General features: G+C 32.0%; 1 protein-coding gene and 1 long non-coding RNA gene across 2 annotated transcripts; one reads left to right on the top strand and one right to left on the bottom strand.

Moving 5' to 3' along the window:
• Nucleotides 1-1,246: 1,246 nt before the first annotated feature.
• LOC145032062 (uncharacterized) lies at nucleotides 1,247-2,613 on the top strand. The gene is made up of 2 exons (XR_013677072.1): nucleotides 1,247-1,568; nucleotides 1,667-2,613. It is a non-coding gene; the product is annotated as an uncharacterized LOC145032062 (long non-coding RNA).
• Nucleotides 2,063-17,432, bottom strand: LOC145032061 (CDPK-related kinase 5-like). Its single transcript, XM_078980733.1, has 11 exons — nucleotides 16,737-17,432; nucleotides 5,706-5,836; nucleotides 5,559-5,600; nucleotides 5,199-5,307; nucleotides 4,229-4,307; nucleotides 3,178-3,474; nucleotides 2,963-3,075; nucleotides 2,772-2,879; nucleotides 2,611-2,673; nucleotides 2,296-2,463; nucleotides 2,063-2,203 (listed from the first exon to the last, which is right to left on the bottom strand). Exons 1-11 carry the CDS (start codon nucleotides 17,211-17,213, stop codon nucleotides 2,063-2,065), a joined length of 1,728 nt encoding a protein of 575 aa, XP_078836859.1. The 5' UTR covers nucleotides 17,214-17,432.
• Between the last annotated feature and the right edge of the window lie 1,871 nt (nucleotides 17,433-19,303).

The following is a 19,303-nucleotide window of genomic DNA, read 5'->3' as shown; positions in this document are numbered from 1 at the left end:
AAAATTATTGAAAAGCTAATTAAAATCATCTATGTCACAAGAAAAATTGAATAGTTTGATTATATTATGCATTGAAAAAGATATGTCGGGTAAAATTGACTTTGATACTATTTATAGTGATTTTGCTTATAAAAAACTCGTAAGTATATTTTTTTTTTTAGTTTTTCTTTACTATGTTTATGTAATAGGGTTCAAAACATGTTATAGCATTTTTATTTTGTTTTATGTATTAATAGTTTTAGGTTTTTCGGTTTTTAAGGCTTGTCCCAAAGTTTTTTTGTTTTTTTTTTCTTTTTTGCCGTTTTCATAGGTGGGAAGTCCTCAGACTGAATTAATATTTTGTTCTAATTAATAAAAAAATTCGGAGGTCACACCCTCCTTTACCAAAAAATATATATCTATAATGTAGGCCTGTTTTTTTATTTCGCCCTGGCTCTCAAACTGTCTTGGAACGACGCTCCATGTTAGACACTCTAAACCAAGCTAAATGTGTAGAGAAATAAAAAAGAAGCAAATTTTGAAATGATGACCTTTTTTAATTTCTTATCTTAATTGACGATTTTTTAGTTTCATTCTTTGAGTATTAATAACTTGTTTCAACATAGAAAACCATGAATATATGTTAATTTCAAGTAGAACTAAAAAATGTCTTTCAGCAACACAACCACACAGCAAATCTGAAACTTATATTCCGGTTCGAAATATGACAAACTATTCTGGAACGATGTGTGGAATGTTTTGTTTCAAGCTCATGTAAGCAAAACTCAAAAACATTACCAATAATAAAGACAAGTGCGATATAAGACCATTATATATTGACATTTTGATGAATAAATGACGAATCCAAACATATCTAAAGTAGGGTTACCGATTTTTTCTTAAAGGGGAATATTGTTAACGAAAATGAAATGAACATTAAATAAATCTTGAATGACTTGTTCTAGACTAGCCCGCATCAGCCGTCCGAAATAACTCCAAATAACTCAATGACTTTATGTCACCTCACAAACTTCATGTAATTTCTCATTGGAATGAATCAAATTTCATATACCATTACCTTGACGTCAAATCTCATAAACTCAATAACTATTCCAAAATATTTCATGATAAGTCGTTTTTCTAAGAATGATATAGACGGTTATTTTTGTTATTTATCTCCTTTTTAATGGCTAGTTGACATGCTCTAACAAATTAAAGGGTAAATAACCCCACTAGTTTCCACTTTCCACGCTGCTGTGCAGCCAACCAGAGTGTCATCCCCGAAACTTCGGTTTCAAATTTGGTAGGCATTGCGTTGACTCCACAATCTACATACCTATTTAACTTGCAGCCACTCAATAGAAACCCAAACACCCAATTCTAAGTACCAATTTCCTGATTCTATAGTCTACACCCCACCTACCAAATCATCACTACAGTCGCATTCTTCTCAAACACATAATTCTAATTCCCTGTGTGTAAAGCGAGAAAAATTTACAGATGGAAGCACCTCAAGTCGAAGCCATGGAGACCACAAGCACGAACAATCCTCCAGAGGATGATTCACAAGATAATATCATCGATGCCTGGTAATATCATCGTATCGTATTGCTATTTTCATTTGATTTCACTAATTTCGATGCGTTCAATCTCGATTATGTTAATTCTAACTATCACTTATTACCAGTTGTTCATGCGTCTACGATTGCACAGAGACCTTGTTTGACTACTTGTTCTGTGGCCTCTGTTAGATTCATCGATCGATAATTTAACTTCTCATGGAGCTTACAACTGATTATTCTAGATCCGAATCAGGATGGATAATTTTTCTCTGGAATTTTTCCTCAATTAAGCAACTTGTTTTCTCTACTCTTTGAATCGTTGATTCGTTGTTATTACTACGTGTTTTGTGAATACTGAATGGAGTTCCTAATTACCAAATGTGATACAACGAATTAATCGGTCTGGTTTAGCACACTAATTCAAGAAATCAGGTATAGAAAACTGTTCAACCGGAGGGATTTACAATTGGATGGGAAATTCGTTAAAATACAGAAACACAGGATTCAAATTATAAACTCTGTTATTGACCTTTGGCCACATTCCGACTCGATGCACCTTGCAACACCTTCACAAATCCCAGGTAAGTCAGCTTTCCATCCGTCTGCCTAATCAAATCCTCTACAACATCTCTCACAGGAATTGATGGGCTAAGACTGAGTTCCTAACAACAAAAAGAAAATACAACATTATATGTTTTTTTTTTTTTTTTCACTTTAAATTCTCAAAATTTCTCAAAAATAAGAATCTACTTACGGAAGCAAGTTCTTCTACCACAATGGATCTGTTACCATCTTTCTCGAATATTTCATAAGCGGTTTTAGTCTGTTCATCCCATCGATCATGCCCCTCAAGTTGATGAACACGAAGGGCAGCTGCACAGAACTCCTCAAAGTCCATCCTCCTATATTTAAGTTTTCCAAGCTGCAACATAACCAAGGGTAGAATAGTCATATCATCATTTTGACAGTTTACTGGATTAAGATATAGATAGGCCTTTTATATACAAGTACTTTATCTAGATAAAAGTTATTACTCATTCACCCATTTAAATATTGGACAGATTCATACCGATTCTAGGAAATCATGGACAGATGATTCCTTCATTGCATCCGTAGAGTATTTCGTTAATGCCTGACCCATTGACAAGAAGTTAATTATAATCATTAACCACAACATTTGACATAATTAAATGGTGATAAAACGATTAAAATCATGTGTTAGTTACAAACCATTTTAAAAGTCTCTACGCTTATATATCCGCTATTATTCGGTTCCAATAGCGAAAACTGCTCTTTCAAGTAGACTAGATCATCAAAAGTTACGGTCTTTGATAGAGCCTATAGATTAAAAGCAACAAAATTACTCTTAGTATAATGGTTTCCGAATATAATCAAGCAACCTACTTTGATAAATTACACACCTGTAAAGTAGCTTTACGAAGACTCGAAGAACATATATAACGTTTCACAAACCTCAGTATTGATATATCAAATGGCGGTTTTATTTCGTGACCATTTCGAATCCATGGATGGCCTACAACATTTTTTATACATATTCAAGATCACAATCAGAAAAAGAATGGTTACTTTACTTATTCAATATAAAGAGAAATTATAAATAGATATAGATGCTTACATAAGGCTTGGACGGCTGTTAATCGTTTCCTAGGATCCTTGATCAATAAACTTTTGACGAAATCTTTGGCTTCGAATGATAGTTTAGACCAACAAGTTTCGTTAAAACCTGGTTCGTTTCTTAGAACAGCTCGAAAGATACCAGACTCAGTACGACCCCAAAAGGGGCGGTTGCCACATAAAAGAACATACGCTATAATGCCAGTGCTCCATACGTCGGCTTCTCTACCGTATGATCTTTGTAGAACCTCTGGAGCAACATAGTATGCACTACCAACAATGTCATCCAATCTTTCATCTGCAAAAGGGTTACTACTAGTAAAGTCTAGTTTGTAACAAAATAACGATGCTTCTTTACCACATCTAAGGTGTGGGAATTATGATAGAGAAAGAGATCGGTGAGAGAGATGAGAAGAGAAAAAAAGACACTTGAATGAGAGAGAGGAGTGCGGCAAAAATTGGGAGAGGTACGGTCTAATCGTACCCAAGACCGCATAAGGGGGATGGTGTTCCCCGCCTATGTGCCACTGAGTGCGACCAAACCGTGATTCACTCCTTTAAGTCTAAGTTCTACCAAACAATAACAATAATAATAATAATAATAATAATAATAATAATATAAATGTGACACGGGAATGGAGATTGGAGCAACCCAAGACAACCTTTTGTCGCTTACTTAACCCCATCGTCATGACCATTTCATCATTTTTCTAAAAGTGAAGTAAATGTTTGGTTTATTGAGTACAATTTTTTCAATTTCAATCCTGAAATGTTTTCTTTAGCAATTTTGGTAATCATTTGAGGTTATGAAATATCTTTTGTTTTTATTCCAAGTAAAATGATTATATTTTTTTTATAAAAATGTCAACATTAGCTATACTTAGAGGCCAAAATAGTCATTACCAAAAACATTGATGAAGAAAAGCTAAAAAAAACCTCAAAACCCAAATCGCAAGATTTAAAAAAAAAAAAAAAAAAAAAAAAAACACATGTATACATAGGGACCAGAAATGTAGTTTACAGTTTTTTTTTTGTTTTACATGTAATTGTACCTGGACTTATGAAGTCCGACAAACCGAAATCTATGACCTTCAGTTCGGCATCTTTGTCTTTCGATGCATATATAAAGTTCTGATTCAAGAAACAATTAAGATAAGATGTTATATAACCCAAATATATATATATATATATATATATATATATATATATATATATATATATATATATATATATATATATATATATATATATATATGTTCAGGTTCATTTGAAACCATTCTAATTTTGTGAGACCGTGAGACCAAATCTAAAAATAATTTTAAAATGCAAAATAAATGGAAAAATCCAAAAATTCTTTTTTTAAATATTATTTTCGGAACTTGAATTAACTAAAAAAAATATAAAAAAAATTCCGTTTTTTTTTTTTGAAAAATACGTGAAATATTCTAAATAGAATATTACACTGACATATTCTAAAAAATAATTTTAAAATGCAAAATAAATGGAAAAATCTAAAAATTCTTTTTTAAATATTATTTTCGGAACTTGAATTAACTAAAAAAAAAATTCTATTTTTTTTTTAAAATACGTGAAATATTCTAAATAGAATATTACACTGTACATATTCTAAAAATAATTTTAAAATGTAAAATAAATGGAAAATCAAAAAAATTCTTTTTTTAAATATTATTTTTGGAACATGAATTAACTAAAAAAAATAAAAAAATGCGTCTTACGGTCTCACAAAATATAGGTGGTCTCAAATGAACCTAACCCTATATATATATATATATATATATATATATATATATATATATATATATATATATATATATATATATATATATATATATATATATATATATATATATATATATATATATATATAAACAAAGAAATGTTTTTTAAACATTTAATACATTTGTCACTTCTTATAAAAATGTTATTAAAAATTTAGATATTTTGTAAACATTATTTATTTACTTAATATAATTGATACATTATGTAAATAAAACATCGGACCTCAGGTTTTAAGTCCCGATGAACAACACCTTGAAGATGACAAAAGGCAACAACAGTTAATATTTGTATCAATAAGCTTTTAGCATCATCTTCCGGAAATTTCCCTCCCCTAAGAAAAAAATGACAAAACTGTAAAAATCTCTTGTTATTTGCAATTTTCTTTGGTTAACGTCAAGAAATCTTTCAATTTGCAAAGATGGTCATTATTTGAGGGTTTTGCTCTGATTTTTGTTCCTAAAATTAACTATCATTAGTTTTGGTTTGTTAAAATTAGTCAAATGACAATTTATGCAAGTTTGAAAGATTTTTAGACCATTTTAGAATCATATATTATAATTTCCAATTGATAAATACACACACCTTGAAAGTATTCTATCTAAAAGCACCCCTCCTTCACAAAACCTACAATGTTTTTCATATAACTTTATAAGAATACATTGATTTTGTAATGAAACATTATACATGAAAGATTAAAAAAAAAAAAAAAAGTATAACCACATGACTTACTCCATTACGAGGTATACATTGTCATGGTCCTCATATGCATCATAAAATTTTATCAGGTGGTCATGTCCTGACAGAGCTTTTAGTATCGTTACCTCCCGTCGAACATCATCAATGGCAATGGCTGTTGTCATCTGAGGAGATGGATTCAACTTTAGTCATTGAAAGATCAAACATTAAACGTGTCGTGCCAAATTGTGCATGACTATATTTGTGGAATAATTTGCACAAAGAAGAATGAAAAAGAATCACCAAAGAAATATGGAATTCTTATCGATATATGACATATATATAAAAAACCAAAGAGATACAATAAAACTAGAATATTCTTATGTGCGCTCATATCTATGTGTGGTAAGAGTGGAAGAAAAAAAATACATTTTGACTTAATGTTCACTTCTTGGATATTGGGATCCTATACTTATCCCTTATATACAAACTAGCCCTTATGCTTTAATATAAGTCATCGAAAATCCCTACAAAATCCCACTTTGACATACAATAAAGTCAACTCGTATTTTCAATGCACCCAAAAATGAAAGTATAAACTTCCTTACCGAAACCTTGCATAACTAAAGAGTATCCACTCTAAATTTTTTTTTGAGTCAATTAACTCTTTTACACCAATTAAAACATCTAGAAATTTATATTTCTTTTAACGGGTGCACATACACTCACTAGTTTAGTCATAAATCGACATATTTCGTTAACAACAGGAATTAAACCCTCAACTTTTAGCTAAAATGCTCATATCCGTCAATTTCTAATACCGTTAGGCGAAAGACCATTTGGTTTACCAACTTCTTATTGATCTCTACCAAACATTTTGCCAACCATAACATGCTTATCAAACCCCTATAAACCCTAGGCATATATGCTTAGCGGATACTCCAAGCCGTATATGAAACATTAATGTCGACAAACACGATTCTACATCTGAAAAACAAAAAACCCCTCTGGTTAAACCCTTGTGTTTCCTTTGTTAAGCTTACCATAAAGAAACTTACAATGTTACATTATGGGTGAAAACATCGATTTGTAGTTGAACCATACCATTCAACTAAAAAAAATATAAGCCATAAATCGTATCCATGATTGCTCTACCTCTCCGATCATCGCCTTAACCTATAGACATGCACCTTTCAAAACAACTACCTCCCAACAAGCAGCATCCTTCAATTGAACCTCGTATGATCCTATTTCCTCAAACTCCCAACTGATGGTCTAAATTGCCTTTTGGACATATCTCGAGCAATCAAAGAACAACCTTCTTCGACTCCATCTTTAGGAACATCCTCATATAAGCTCAACACTAAAGACTTAAGGTTATGTTGAAAAATTCCTTAGCTAGTTTCCTTGTCCATCTTCGTATTAGTTTGAACAACGTACTTTCCATTATTCGATAGCAGCTCAAAGCCGCCATCCTCAACCTATTTAGAAATGCCTTCCACCATCCTTGTCATACCCGAAGATCCATCTCAATGGGCTATTAACTTCTCATTAAACCTAACATCCTAGCTCAAAACATATGCCTCTTAGATGAGGACCAAACTCGGTATCCCTTGGCATCGTCACCATAAATATATTGCATCATTCGTATCATGTGTATATAAACCATATCACCCATACTTTTGGGCCTCTCATCAACGAGTGGAAGCCATATTCTTTGTTTCTTTACCAACATCCTTACCTTGAATCGAATCTTTACCTACCATTGACCATTTTTTCGCATAAATATATTGATTACCAATGGAAGAACCACCTTCTATTTTGTAAAATAACTAAGATTGGTGTAATATTCTTCAACCAAAAAACTCAATTAATACACTTCTTTGATCCAGTGACTGCATTCTTTAATGCACCTTTCTTGATCAATCAAAAAGATCGCAACTAGTGTTGTCAAACCCTTCTAAACAAATAGAAGATACAACTTCCAACTGCTAGTTTAGTTAAAGATGTCTTAAGAACCTATCACATCATATTATACTATAAAAAATACATTTTTCCTATCATCATATGCATTTGAAATTTCCACACTTTTAAATTTTCAACTTAATATAATTAATCTATTAATTTAAAATATGTTATTAAATCTAAAATATTATCTTAATATTGATAGATTTTAAAAATGATTATTTTAATACATTTATTTTTTAGTTTAGATATTATGTTAAGTTCATAACATAAATTAAAATATAAAACAAACTTAAAAATATATTCATATTTTTCAATTTAATAAAAAATGTTTAAATAATTTAAATATAAAACAAGTCAAATTAAATAAAAATATCAAACTAATTTTTATTATAATTCAACTTTTTCTTATAAGTGGTTTTTAATTAAATGACATAAAAATTACATTGGATTAACTTATAGACGATGATTTATATATCTTTTAATCATCATGGTCAATTTTTTTTTAACAAAAATCAATAGATGTGCAATTTATAAAGTAATCAATCATAACTTTAAATTGTAATATTAAACTGAAAATCATGTTCAGTTTTTTTAAATACAAACCGCATGTAAATGTTATTGAATGATACCATTATGATATATATATATATATATATATATATATATATATATATATATATATATATATATATATATATTGTTGGATTAGTGTTTAAGTCCATAACTATTTTGGTATGTACTTGACCCGATGGTGCATGGTCCTTTTGGGTTGCCTACACCGAAGCAACTTGATTGGAGAAATATATATAGAGAGAGAGGATAATATGATTTATTAATATGTTATAAGAATAATATATTAAAGGAGAAATTATATTTGTTTAATTATTATTGGTCAATAATTAATTAAGAATTAATTTTGTGATCAAGTGTAATTAATTAAACTAGAGGGGCTGAATTGTAATTATGTGATAGTTACAAAATAAGGTAAGGATTATCTTAAATATATGGTGAACGAATTTAAGGTGATAATGCCTTAAAATTCGACTAGGATAAGGGTTTCTAAGACTTATCTTATGGTTGCTTGGTGGACAAGCAACTAGATAAGGATAAGGACTAAAACCCTAATCCTAACCCTATATAAAGACCCCTAAGGCCTTAGAATTCGTGGACTTGATCCCTAGAGCATCTAAGGACGAATTCTAACCTCTTTCCTCTTTATTTATACCTTCTCCATTTGCTCTTGGTGCTTGTAAGCCATTAGAGGAGTGATACTTGTGACTCTAAGCATTCCAAAGTCATTACAAGGAGATTTGGGATTGTTATTGCTACATAACAATCAAGGTATGATCTTAAACCTAATTACATATTAATATGATTACTTGAATGCTAGAATTAGGGTTTATAGTCTAGGATTCAAAGCATGTACAATAGAGAAACCTAGATCCAAGCATTAGGGTTTGTATGAGCACATAGGATGTCTTATGACCAAAACCCATCAGTGGTATCAGAGCCATTGGTTTTGTTTTCAATTAGCATGATACAAATGTATGAACTTGAAAAATTAGGGTTTATGCCCAATAAACCCTAGGAAGCTTGGATTTTCGAAATTAGGGTTCTTGAACCCTGATTTTCGAAATTGGTTAGGGTTTCCTAAACCCTTTCCTTAGCCACCAAGTTTTCGAATTCTAGGGTTATCCAACCTTTAATTTTCGAGATTAGCCTCCTCCCCAAGATAAGATCCTAATTTTTAGGGATTTGGATTATCCCATATCTTGTAATTATCCTTTAATGGTTATATATGGTAATTAAAGATTATGAATTATCCTATCCCATGATTTTCGAAATCTATAGAGATATTTAAGGGATTAGGATATCTTAATTGTTTAATTGGTAATTATCCTTTATGATTTAGATAATCCCTTATGATTTAATAATTTAAATTAATAGTTTAAGATAATTATTAAATCAAGAGTTTTAATATTTGAAATTTTAATTTAAATGGTATTAAATTTCGAAAATTTTAAAGTGATTTTGAAACCTAATTGTTTTGAAAAGTTTCAAAAACTTGCCCTCAAGTTTTGGAATTTAAATTTAGATTAAAAGTTTAATTTTAAAATGTTAAATTCTAAAACCCTAGTTTTGAAAAGTTCAAATTTCACCCTTATGGTTTTATTAAAATTGATTAAATGTATAATTAAGAGAGAGTTAATAAATCCATAATGTTATGGTTTACATTTAATTAAATTAAACGTGTAATTTATAAAATTAAACCACCTAGTATTTTAAAAGCGTAAAATACACCCTTATACTATGTATAACATTAAAAGTCTAATATTATATAGGTATAATGTAAACTGCTAGTCTTACCGTTAGTAGGCCTCATTCACGAAGCTAGTCTATAAGGGGTGTTTAAGGAAATTGCCTATAAAATGGCGATTGAGTGGGTATCCACTCTTACCCACCGCACTCTTGACTAGTGGAGGGTCGTTAGCCGAACGGGTAGGATAGGAAGAAACCTTCCATTATAAGTATAATGAAATACAAAGTAACTAAATGTTTTTCTAATTCCCAATCTTAGTTACTTAGGCAAAAGTGAATTGATGCAATTCCATAAAATTACACTTTGTGCCCTTGCGAAGACGTTATTGGAGCGTGTGTGGTTTACCGGCACACTAAATGGTTCTAAGCAAAGGTAGCAAAGGGTGACTCAATGTTTGTCATAGTTCGGTGGAGCATGTGTGGTTTACCGGCACATCGAATGGGTGACTGTAACATGTGAGGGCACCATATAAGTTTGCATGGTTATTCACACCCGCTTTGTGATCCTCGGCATCCCAGTCACAAACTAGAGGGGCATATCGAGATTTAAACATGCCATTGAAAGTTCAATGAATCTCAAAGGATCTAGGAGTTTTCATAGATTTAAAACTTAAATTTCTTTTTCATTTTTCATGGTGGAAATTAGTGAATCGTCATTCACTTACCTTCAAATATTCTGCAATTAGGGTTACAGCATCCCTCTCCCGAGTTGTAGAATATTGTGTTGGGTCCTAGCCTTAGTATTTCATTTGGGTGATTTACTAAGGACTCAATCTATCAACTAACTTGAATTCGTTCAACCCATTTTGTAGATGTCAAAGTTCGACAACTATGGTCTTCCCGAATCCCGTGGAACGAGTATTTCACATGAAGATGATATTCCACGATTCGATCGAGGAACAAGAAATCATGCTTTACTTCCTCCTCCTCCTCCAATTATTCTCCCTAACCCACAAATTGTAAAATTTAAAGGTTCAATATCACTCAAGCCCTTTTGGCAAGTAAACATAAAGAAGGAAAGTCGGTGTGTGCACACGTCCTAGGGATGAAGTCGCACATTGATAGACTAAGAATGATGGGATCCGTTGTTAGTGAAGTGATGGTTGTTGATTGGGTTCTTCAGTCACTTCCCAACTCGTATAGTGAGTTCGTAAGAGAGTACTATATGATGAACCACGACGTGACACTTATAGATCTCACCTACATGCTTATTGCTGCTGAATCAGCAATGGTTTGGTGCAATAGAAAAGCAAAGTTGATTGGTGAATCTGCCTTCAAGACCTCTATGGATATAGACAATGGCAATGAAAGACATGCAATGATCGAAAAATTTGATCATAAGAGAAAGGCAACGTCTGAAGTAGTTCCATGTGTTGTTCCAAAAGAGTCAATTTGCTTTTATTGCCAAGAGAAGGGGCATTGGAGACGAAGTTGCCCTAATTACCTAAGAGATCTAAGAGATGGGAGAGTCAAAACGTATGGCTCCACTTTAGGTAAAATCCACTATATAACTCCGTTAAGTTCCTATTCATTGATTCTTAATACATGATGTAATAAGATTGCATTTGAGTGTTTAGCAGGATCGGTGAAAAGAAATGAAGCTTGTTGAGAAAGCAAGATGAATCTAATCACCAAGAGATGGATCTCGATCGCATGGACTTGAAGATTAGATTTTGAGCTTAGATAGTTATGATAGAGTTGTTAGAAATTTTCTTTTACATAGTTTTCAATGGATTTTGCATTGTAAGGACAAATATTTCCGCTGCTTTTATAAATAAAATAAATTTTGTTTGACTTATTTATTTATTTGTTTATTTCCTTGCAATGAAATCGTTATGAAAATTGATGTTTGCATATTTCTACAACGAATGGATATGATTCTTAGTTATGTTATTTATGGAAATGTCAAGAATTTACCAAATAGGGAGAGTTTCTCATCGCCCAATGTTTCAATTGGACAGAAATTTGGAATCACGCAACTTGGTTGCATGATGAATGAGAAATTTCATATTTGGAAATTAGACTAATTCGTTGACAAAGTGTCAAGTGAAGGACTAGGAGATAGAGTACACAAAGTTGTGTGTTGGTAAAAGTCCACCATAATAGTAACAAGATATTCGTAATGATTTACTAAAAGTTTAGTAAATATGATTATACTTATAGGATTAAGTGTTATTTTGAATTGATTGAAAAGGTTTAAATCAATAGCAACACGAATAAGAAGAATCAAGTAGGCAAAAAGATAAAAGTTTCTCCATTCTAAGAAGAAGGGAGAGTAGCTTTTATACTTTATGATAGGTCTTAATGATTAAGAACCATATCTCAATTGATCCTCTAAGTGAGTCTTAGTACAATTGTATGTTTGAGAAGAGGAATCAAGGATTGAAGAAATGGTTAAATCAAGAAGTCAATCATACTTCGTCCCAATAACAAGTCTTAAAGTTAAGATTGTGACAATGATTGAAAAGTATTATAACATTCATCAAATGTGGAAAGTTGTGATGTCTTGAATAAGACAAAGACCAACTAGAGCCAATTTATGAAGTGTTTTGATAAAAACTACACTAACTCTTGGATATTTGTTTGTCAAGAAATGGTTATTGACAAAAGAATCCAATATATCAAGGAGCCAGTGGGAGTTTTAATGGACTTGAAAAGTTTCAAGAACAAATCAAATAAACCTTAACGATCATCACTAGCACACGAGTTGAGGTTCACAACCTATCGTGTTGACATTAATTTGTTTCTGTGATGTTCCAATTGAGTTAATTATGCATGTGAGTCCTATGAGTTCTCATTTAGAACGCATAAAAGGCAAAGCACCTTAATCAATGAAAGGTACATTGATAAGAAAGGGTGAGCTGCTTAACTACTTGGAAGACATGGTGGGTAGCTGTGCTACCATAAGGCAAGAAATCAAGTTTAAGAAAGTTCGGTCCATATGAGTTTGAATTTGTCGTAAACTTTGGTTTTAACAAATTTCATGGATAGGAACAAATACACCGCTTTAAATCTAAGTGTCATAAGATTTCCTACTTCATGAAAATGATTGTGAGGAAATGCTTTCACTAAGAAAGATTTTAAGAAGATAGTGATTGTAAAATTTCATTCTCAAATTCAATTATGGTTACGGTATCCCTTTCCATGATTTGAATTGTGAGGTTTGGCAATTAGTCTTAAATGTTTAGACACATATGAACTATCTAAGGCAAAGGTGTATAAGTTCAAGAAGCCTTGATAAAAGATTATCAAAGCATAAGTATTAGAAACATGAACTTAAGAAATTCAATAGGTATTGTTTTTCTGGAAGTTAAGATGTTTTGAATACATGTCGAAGCTAGTGGGAGCATAAGTGTTATGTTTTATAGTAATCATCATGATAGTGGGAGCATAAAAGTTATGATTGTATGATTATTATGGAAAATATTGCAAGTTGGCAATATTAATTATAGAAAAACAAGAGTTATACATTGCAGAGTCGTAAGGGTTGTAAAGTTGTTTTGCTATAATTAAGAGAGAGAATATTATGCTTCATTTCAAATCTAAAGGCTTAGGTTGAGAAATGTTAATAAATTTAGTCAAAGGTACATAGTGTGTTCTTAAAATTTCGATTATGATTACGGCATTCCTCTTCATAATTCGAATTTTGAGAACATAGCAAATAATACATTATGCGTCGTGTCTCATACGCTTCGGGTATAGGATCGATTGCAAATGCTTTAATGTTTGACCATTCTAAAATTTTCCAAATGTCTAGTGCATTTAGAGGGAAAAGGGACTAGAATCGGTTTTGACTAAAATAATTAAGCAACTATCAAAGAACAATCCAAAGTTCAACGAGGATTGGTTGCTTGTGAATTGTTGGAAGCATGGTATTAATGGACCATATTGACATTATGATGAATAGAAAATATTCTATTAAGAAATGAGTTGTCATATGGAAAATATGGAAGCGTGTCCATATTGGGAATTGAATATTGAAAATCTATGTCTAGATTAAAAACTTTTATGCAAAAGGATGTTCGAAGGAATGTACTTTGAGAGAGAGACATCATATCTAAGGAATTGTCTTGTAACAATCTCCGATAGAAGATTTTGTAATATCATTGGCAATAGTCTTTGTGACTTTGGTGCAGTGACATTACGAAAGAATCATTGCATAGGATGTTAGAATCTAGCATATTCTATAAGTAGCAAGAATTTGATATTCTTTCACTTATGAAAAAGGATTTGGAGTTGTGAAATGAGAATGATTGGAAATGTGTGTCCAATGTGATCTATTTCACAAAGTAAGAACCATAGGTAAACATTGTGTGCATGCTAGGAGCATGGGACAAGTGTAATAATTCAAGTAAGAAGTTGATTACCCGAAATGACAAATAATGAGTAATCGATATGGTGATAAATAAAAGGAGTTTCATTTATACTCAAAGGTTTGAGGCCATGTGGGATTAGTATTATTCTTGTGTTTCACTTGCATGTTTTGAATTCCAGAATAATTGAGTTTATTAAGAATAATCGAATTATTCGAACGGGCCACAGTCGTTCATATGTTGGAAGTAGATATGAATGAAGACTGTCGTGAATTGGTGTGTGGATTGTCTAGAAGAGTATTTGACATAAGCAAATGTTTGCTACAACGTTCATGAGTGCTTACGAATATGATTTGAGCATTGGATTAAACCCACGCTCACTTGGATCACTCCATGAATTGTATCACGAGTGATTGGTGAGACGATAACATCTTATATTCTTGAAACCGAGATGTGTGAGTTGTATCTTGCGAATCGGTTGCACATTGATAATATGTAAACGCACTAGTAACTTGGTGTTATAAAACATATTGTTGTGTGTAATTCGGTGAGTGAGTGCAAGCGAGCATTGTATCAAAGTTTATCCGTTCCTTTTATCCAAAGTAGGATAAAAGCGATATCTTTGGGCCCCTCGATGGTTTAGTGATGACATACGTAAATGCTCGGCCGGGCTAGGGCTAATTTGATTTGTTCAATTAGTCTGTCGTCATAAATCAAAAATCGAGAAGTAGTACAAAGAGAATGATTAGAAATCATATCTCATATGATATCTAGAATGGAGGAATATATGATCCCTTATCTAAGGACACGCATATCTGATATGATCAGAGTTGACAACGGCTTTGGAAAGCTATGATTGCAGATCAGGATCTAAAGTCATGCGCATAATAGTTATTAAACTTATCCAAGTGGGAGACTGTTGGATTAGTGTCTAAGTCCATAACTATTTTGGTATGTACTTGACCCGATGGTGCGTGGTCCTTTTGGGTTGCCTTCACCGAAGCAACTTGATTGGAGAAATATATATATAGAGAGAGGATAATATGATTTATTAATATGTTATAAGAATAATATATTAAAGGAGAAATCATATTTGTTTAGTTATTATTGGTCAATAATTAATTAAGAATTAATTTTGTGATCAAGTGTAATTAATTAAACTAGAGGGGCTGAATTGTAATTATGTGATAGTTACAAAATAAGGTAAGGATTATCTTAAATATATGGTGAACGAATTTAAGGTGATAATGCCTTAGAATTCGACTAGGATAAGGGTTTCTAAGACTTATCTTATGGTTGCTTGGTGGACAAGCAACTAGATAAGGATAAGGACTAAAACCCTAATCCTAACCCTATATAAAAACCCCTAAGGCCTTAGAATTCGTGGACTTGATCCCTAGAGCATCTAAGGACAAATTCTAACCTCTCTCCTCTCTCTTTATACCTTCTCCATTTGCTCTTGGTGCTTGTAAGCCATTAGAGGAGTGACACTTGTGACTCTAAGCATTCCAAAGTCATTACAAGGAGATTTGGGATTGTTATTGCTACATATCAATCAAGGTATGATCTTAAACCTAATTACATATTAATATGATTACTAGAATGCTAGAATTAGAGTTTATAGTCTTGGATTCAAAACATGTACAATAGAGAAACCTAGATCCAAGCATTAGGGTTTGTATGACCACATAGGATGTCTTATGACTAAAACCCATCATATATATATATATATATATATATATATATATATATATATATATATATATATATATATATATTGTAATTTGGTTTAAAATAGTTATAAATTTGTATATCAATTTACTGTAATAGGTTTTATTTTATAGTTAAATGTCCTATTATTTTGAACATGTATATGTAAAGAAATTAACTATATAGTTTTATTCTGCGAATTGCACAGATATTCACGAAGTTGTATAATAATATATATCAAAACATCCAAGTACTCAATCTAAAACTAATAAATCGGTTATGTTTACATTCATTTAAAAGGACTGTATTTCAGTTTTAGGTGTCTATTATTAAAAATTATAAATGTATAGCAAAATTCTAGCAACAACTATAGATGTGATACATATTGGATCAAGTTAATCTTGTTATTCATTTTTTATATAAATAATTCAGAAGTGAAATTGGTTTAAGTTTAGAGTTGATTTCAGTCCAAGTTTAAAAGGTTATTTAATTGAAAGTATGACCGATTAGTATTGCACGATCGAGACCGATCCTAATAAATGTATTCATTTATCATATGAATTTGTTCTTGCCAGATGTGTTATATTAAAGCAGTTTCTTCATCCTTAAGTATATATGTCTATCTACTTCTAATATCTTTATCCAACGGTTTTATAGAACTTCATGAAAACTAAACAAATAAAACCAAAATATTTAAAAATATATATATTTTTCTATTATATTTTAACCAAAACACAATATAAATATATATAAAGAAAAAAAAAAACAAACAAACCTTTGACTTTGGAATAATCTTGACTGCAACCTGTTGACCTTTATGTTTCCCTTTCTTGAACTTGGCTCTATGAGTATGCCCAAAATGCCCTTTGCCAACCTCCTCCCCTATCTCACACTTATGTCTAATATGCTTCGAAAATCCAAAACTCTTATTCAATCTCACATTCCCTTCCTTCCCCTCCCCATGCCGCCGTGCCAGAACCGCCTTCATGTGCTGGGCACGAGTCAGCGGCTGAAACGCCCTCCTGAAGAATCGCCTCACCGTCGGATTTGTCTTTCCATTTGTCGCCGGAGACGACGACTTCCTTGAAAAAAAATAGTAAGCTGGACCTCGTGTGTATAACGCCAGAAATGACCATCTCTTTCTCGCCACATTTGGGTCATTCTTCTTCGTCGATTGTTCCATATCTGTGCAATTATTTCGTTTAATTACAGGAAGTTGGGTGTCTTCATGTTTCGAGCTGCAAGCACCCATTTGGGGGGTTTCTGCGAATTCCCTGTTACGCGAACCTTCCCCCCAAACAGGAAACACAGGTCAAAATTCGACGAATCCTAGATTTTTTGGGGCATTTGGACGTCGGAGATTTTGAATATGATGGAATTGAAGTGAAAAAATTTGGTGTTTTGGTGTTGGAGATTGAATAAGGGAGGAGAGCCAGAGGAGGGAGATCTGCAAATGGAGAAATGTAAAAAACTTTGATTTTGATTAATTAGGGTCTCCGATTGAAGTAAAACGTCGTTCAATATCAACCATCCGGTGGTCTGATCTGTACAAACGATGTCCACGTGGCTGACAGCTCCTCTCCCGCACTTTTCAAAATATATAGCAACGGTTCACGGTTTCTCATATTTTATCTTTTAATAAAAAGGCAAATGCTATAAAAGCCCCTATACTTACGACTTTTTCTTGATAAAGCCGTTCTTAAATTTTTTTTTTTTTTTTTTTTTTCTTTCGTTTTATCACAATTTAACACAAGTTCACTTCTAAGTTTTTAGGTAACCACTAGGTTGAATTGGCATATTTGGATGACGTGCAAGCTTAATTGGAAGAATATTTAATTAACAGATAAAGATTAAATTGTATTTTTGGTCCCTTAGTTTAGAAATTTTTTCGGATTTGATCCCAAAAGGATTGATTTTTTAGATTTGGTCCTTAATTTAAAGCTTCTTAATAGTTTCAGTCCCTATTTCACATAAATTGATTTTGTCCCTATTCCACAAAACCTAACTAGATTTATATTTTTTTACGGAATTTATTTGAAAAAAATCATAAATTATAAAGTATTAATTTTGTATTTTTGTTTTTTTAACCAATTATGAAAACTAACCTTGTAAATATACTCTTATCAAATCATTTTTAATATGTTAGTTTTATATATTTTTATAACACCATAAAGATAAGAAATGTAAAATGTTTTCTGATTTTTATTTGTTTTTGCATTGTATTATTTTAAGAGAATATATAAAACTTTTAATAATACTTCGTTTGGTCACTATTTATAGCATCTTGTTGTCGGCGTTTCACATCAACAAATCCATGCTACTCTCTGTTGTTTTTAGCATCTTCCTGGCGGCTACGTTCCAACTCCAAAATAGCAATCGTTGCAACTTTGTGCCCACATCAACCTTTCACACCACCGTATCAACAATATTACATAGTTATCTTGATCTACAATCTCACTCACCACAATAATTCGCAAATGCTTCTTTTGGTGGTCTTATTACACAGCTCGGAATACAAAAGTATATGGATCTTACATTAGTTTTTGAGTCTATGTTTGTCCAACTACCATAGTATAATCAATATACATGGATTATGGAGCAATCACTCAAATGACATTTAATCAATGTGCATTTTGTTCTTTAACTCCATGTAAATCTGAATTTATTATGGTTGACAAAAGTGTTTTACTTCCGATTAGCTATATTAGCCAAACATCTTTTCCTTTTTTCAATCAACCGTCTTCTTTTAAAACAATGTCTTAGTTTATGATAAAATAGTTAAAAATCTAATTTATGTTCGTCGCTTTTCCACTGAGAAATGTGTTTCTATTATGTAACATCCCAAAAATACGAGCCAAAAATTTCATTTTTAAAACACATACTTAGCAAAACATTAGAAATAAAACATTCACCGATCATATCATTTCATAAAAGATGTGCGTGTCTGGAAACCAATTTATAAAAACATAACAAAGTCAGAGTACAAATCACCAGGAAGATCTCATAGTGCGGAATACAAAACGTGTGTGTGAGGTGCTGCTACCGCGCCAACTCCTTCCCCTTCGAAGAAGAGGTACCTGAAACCAAAACTGAAAACTATAAGCACGAAGCTTAGTGAGTTCCCCCATCATACCACATACCATACAATCACATATCATACATATTGCTGGGCAATTCTGGGGTGCCCGACTTACCCGGTACGGCCATTCTCGGGTGCCGACCCACCCGTGTCAAGTCGTTCTGGGGTGCTGACTACCCATGTCAGTCCATTCTGGAGTGCTGACTACCTATCGGTCCTAACGACCGATCCTCGAGGACTATTTCACCCCTACTGTTACTATC

The sequence above is a fragment of the Lactuca saligna genome, chromosome 2 (assembly GCF_052625555.1).
Source record: "Lactuca saligna cultivar CGN05327 chromosome 2, ASM5262555v1, whole genome shotgun sequence".
Lineage (NCBI taxonomy): Eukaryota > Viridiplantae > Streptophyta > Magnoliopsida > Asterales > Asteraceae > Lactuca > Lactuca saligna.
Note: the sequence above shows the minus strand (reverse complement) of the source record. Positions and strands in the feature narration are given on the sequence as shown.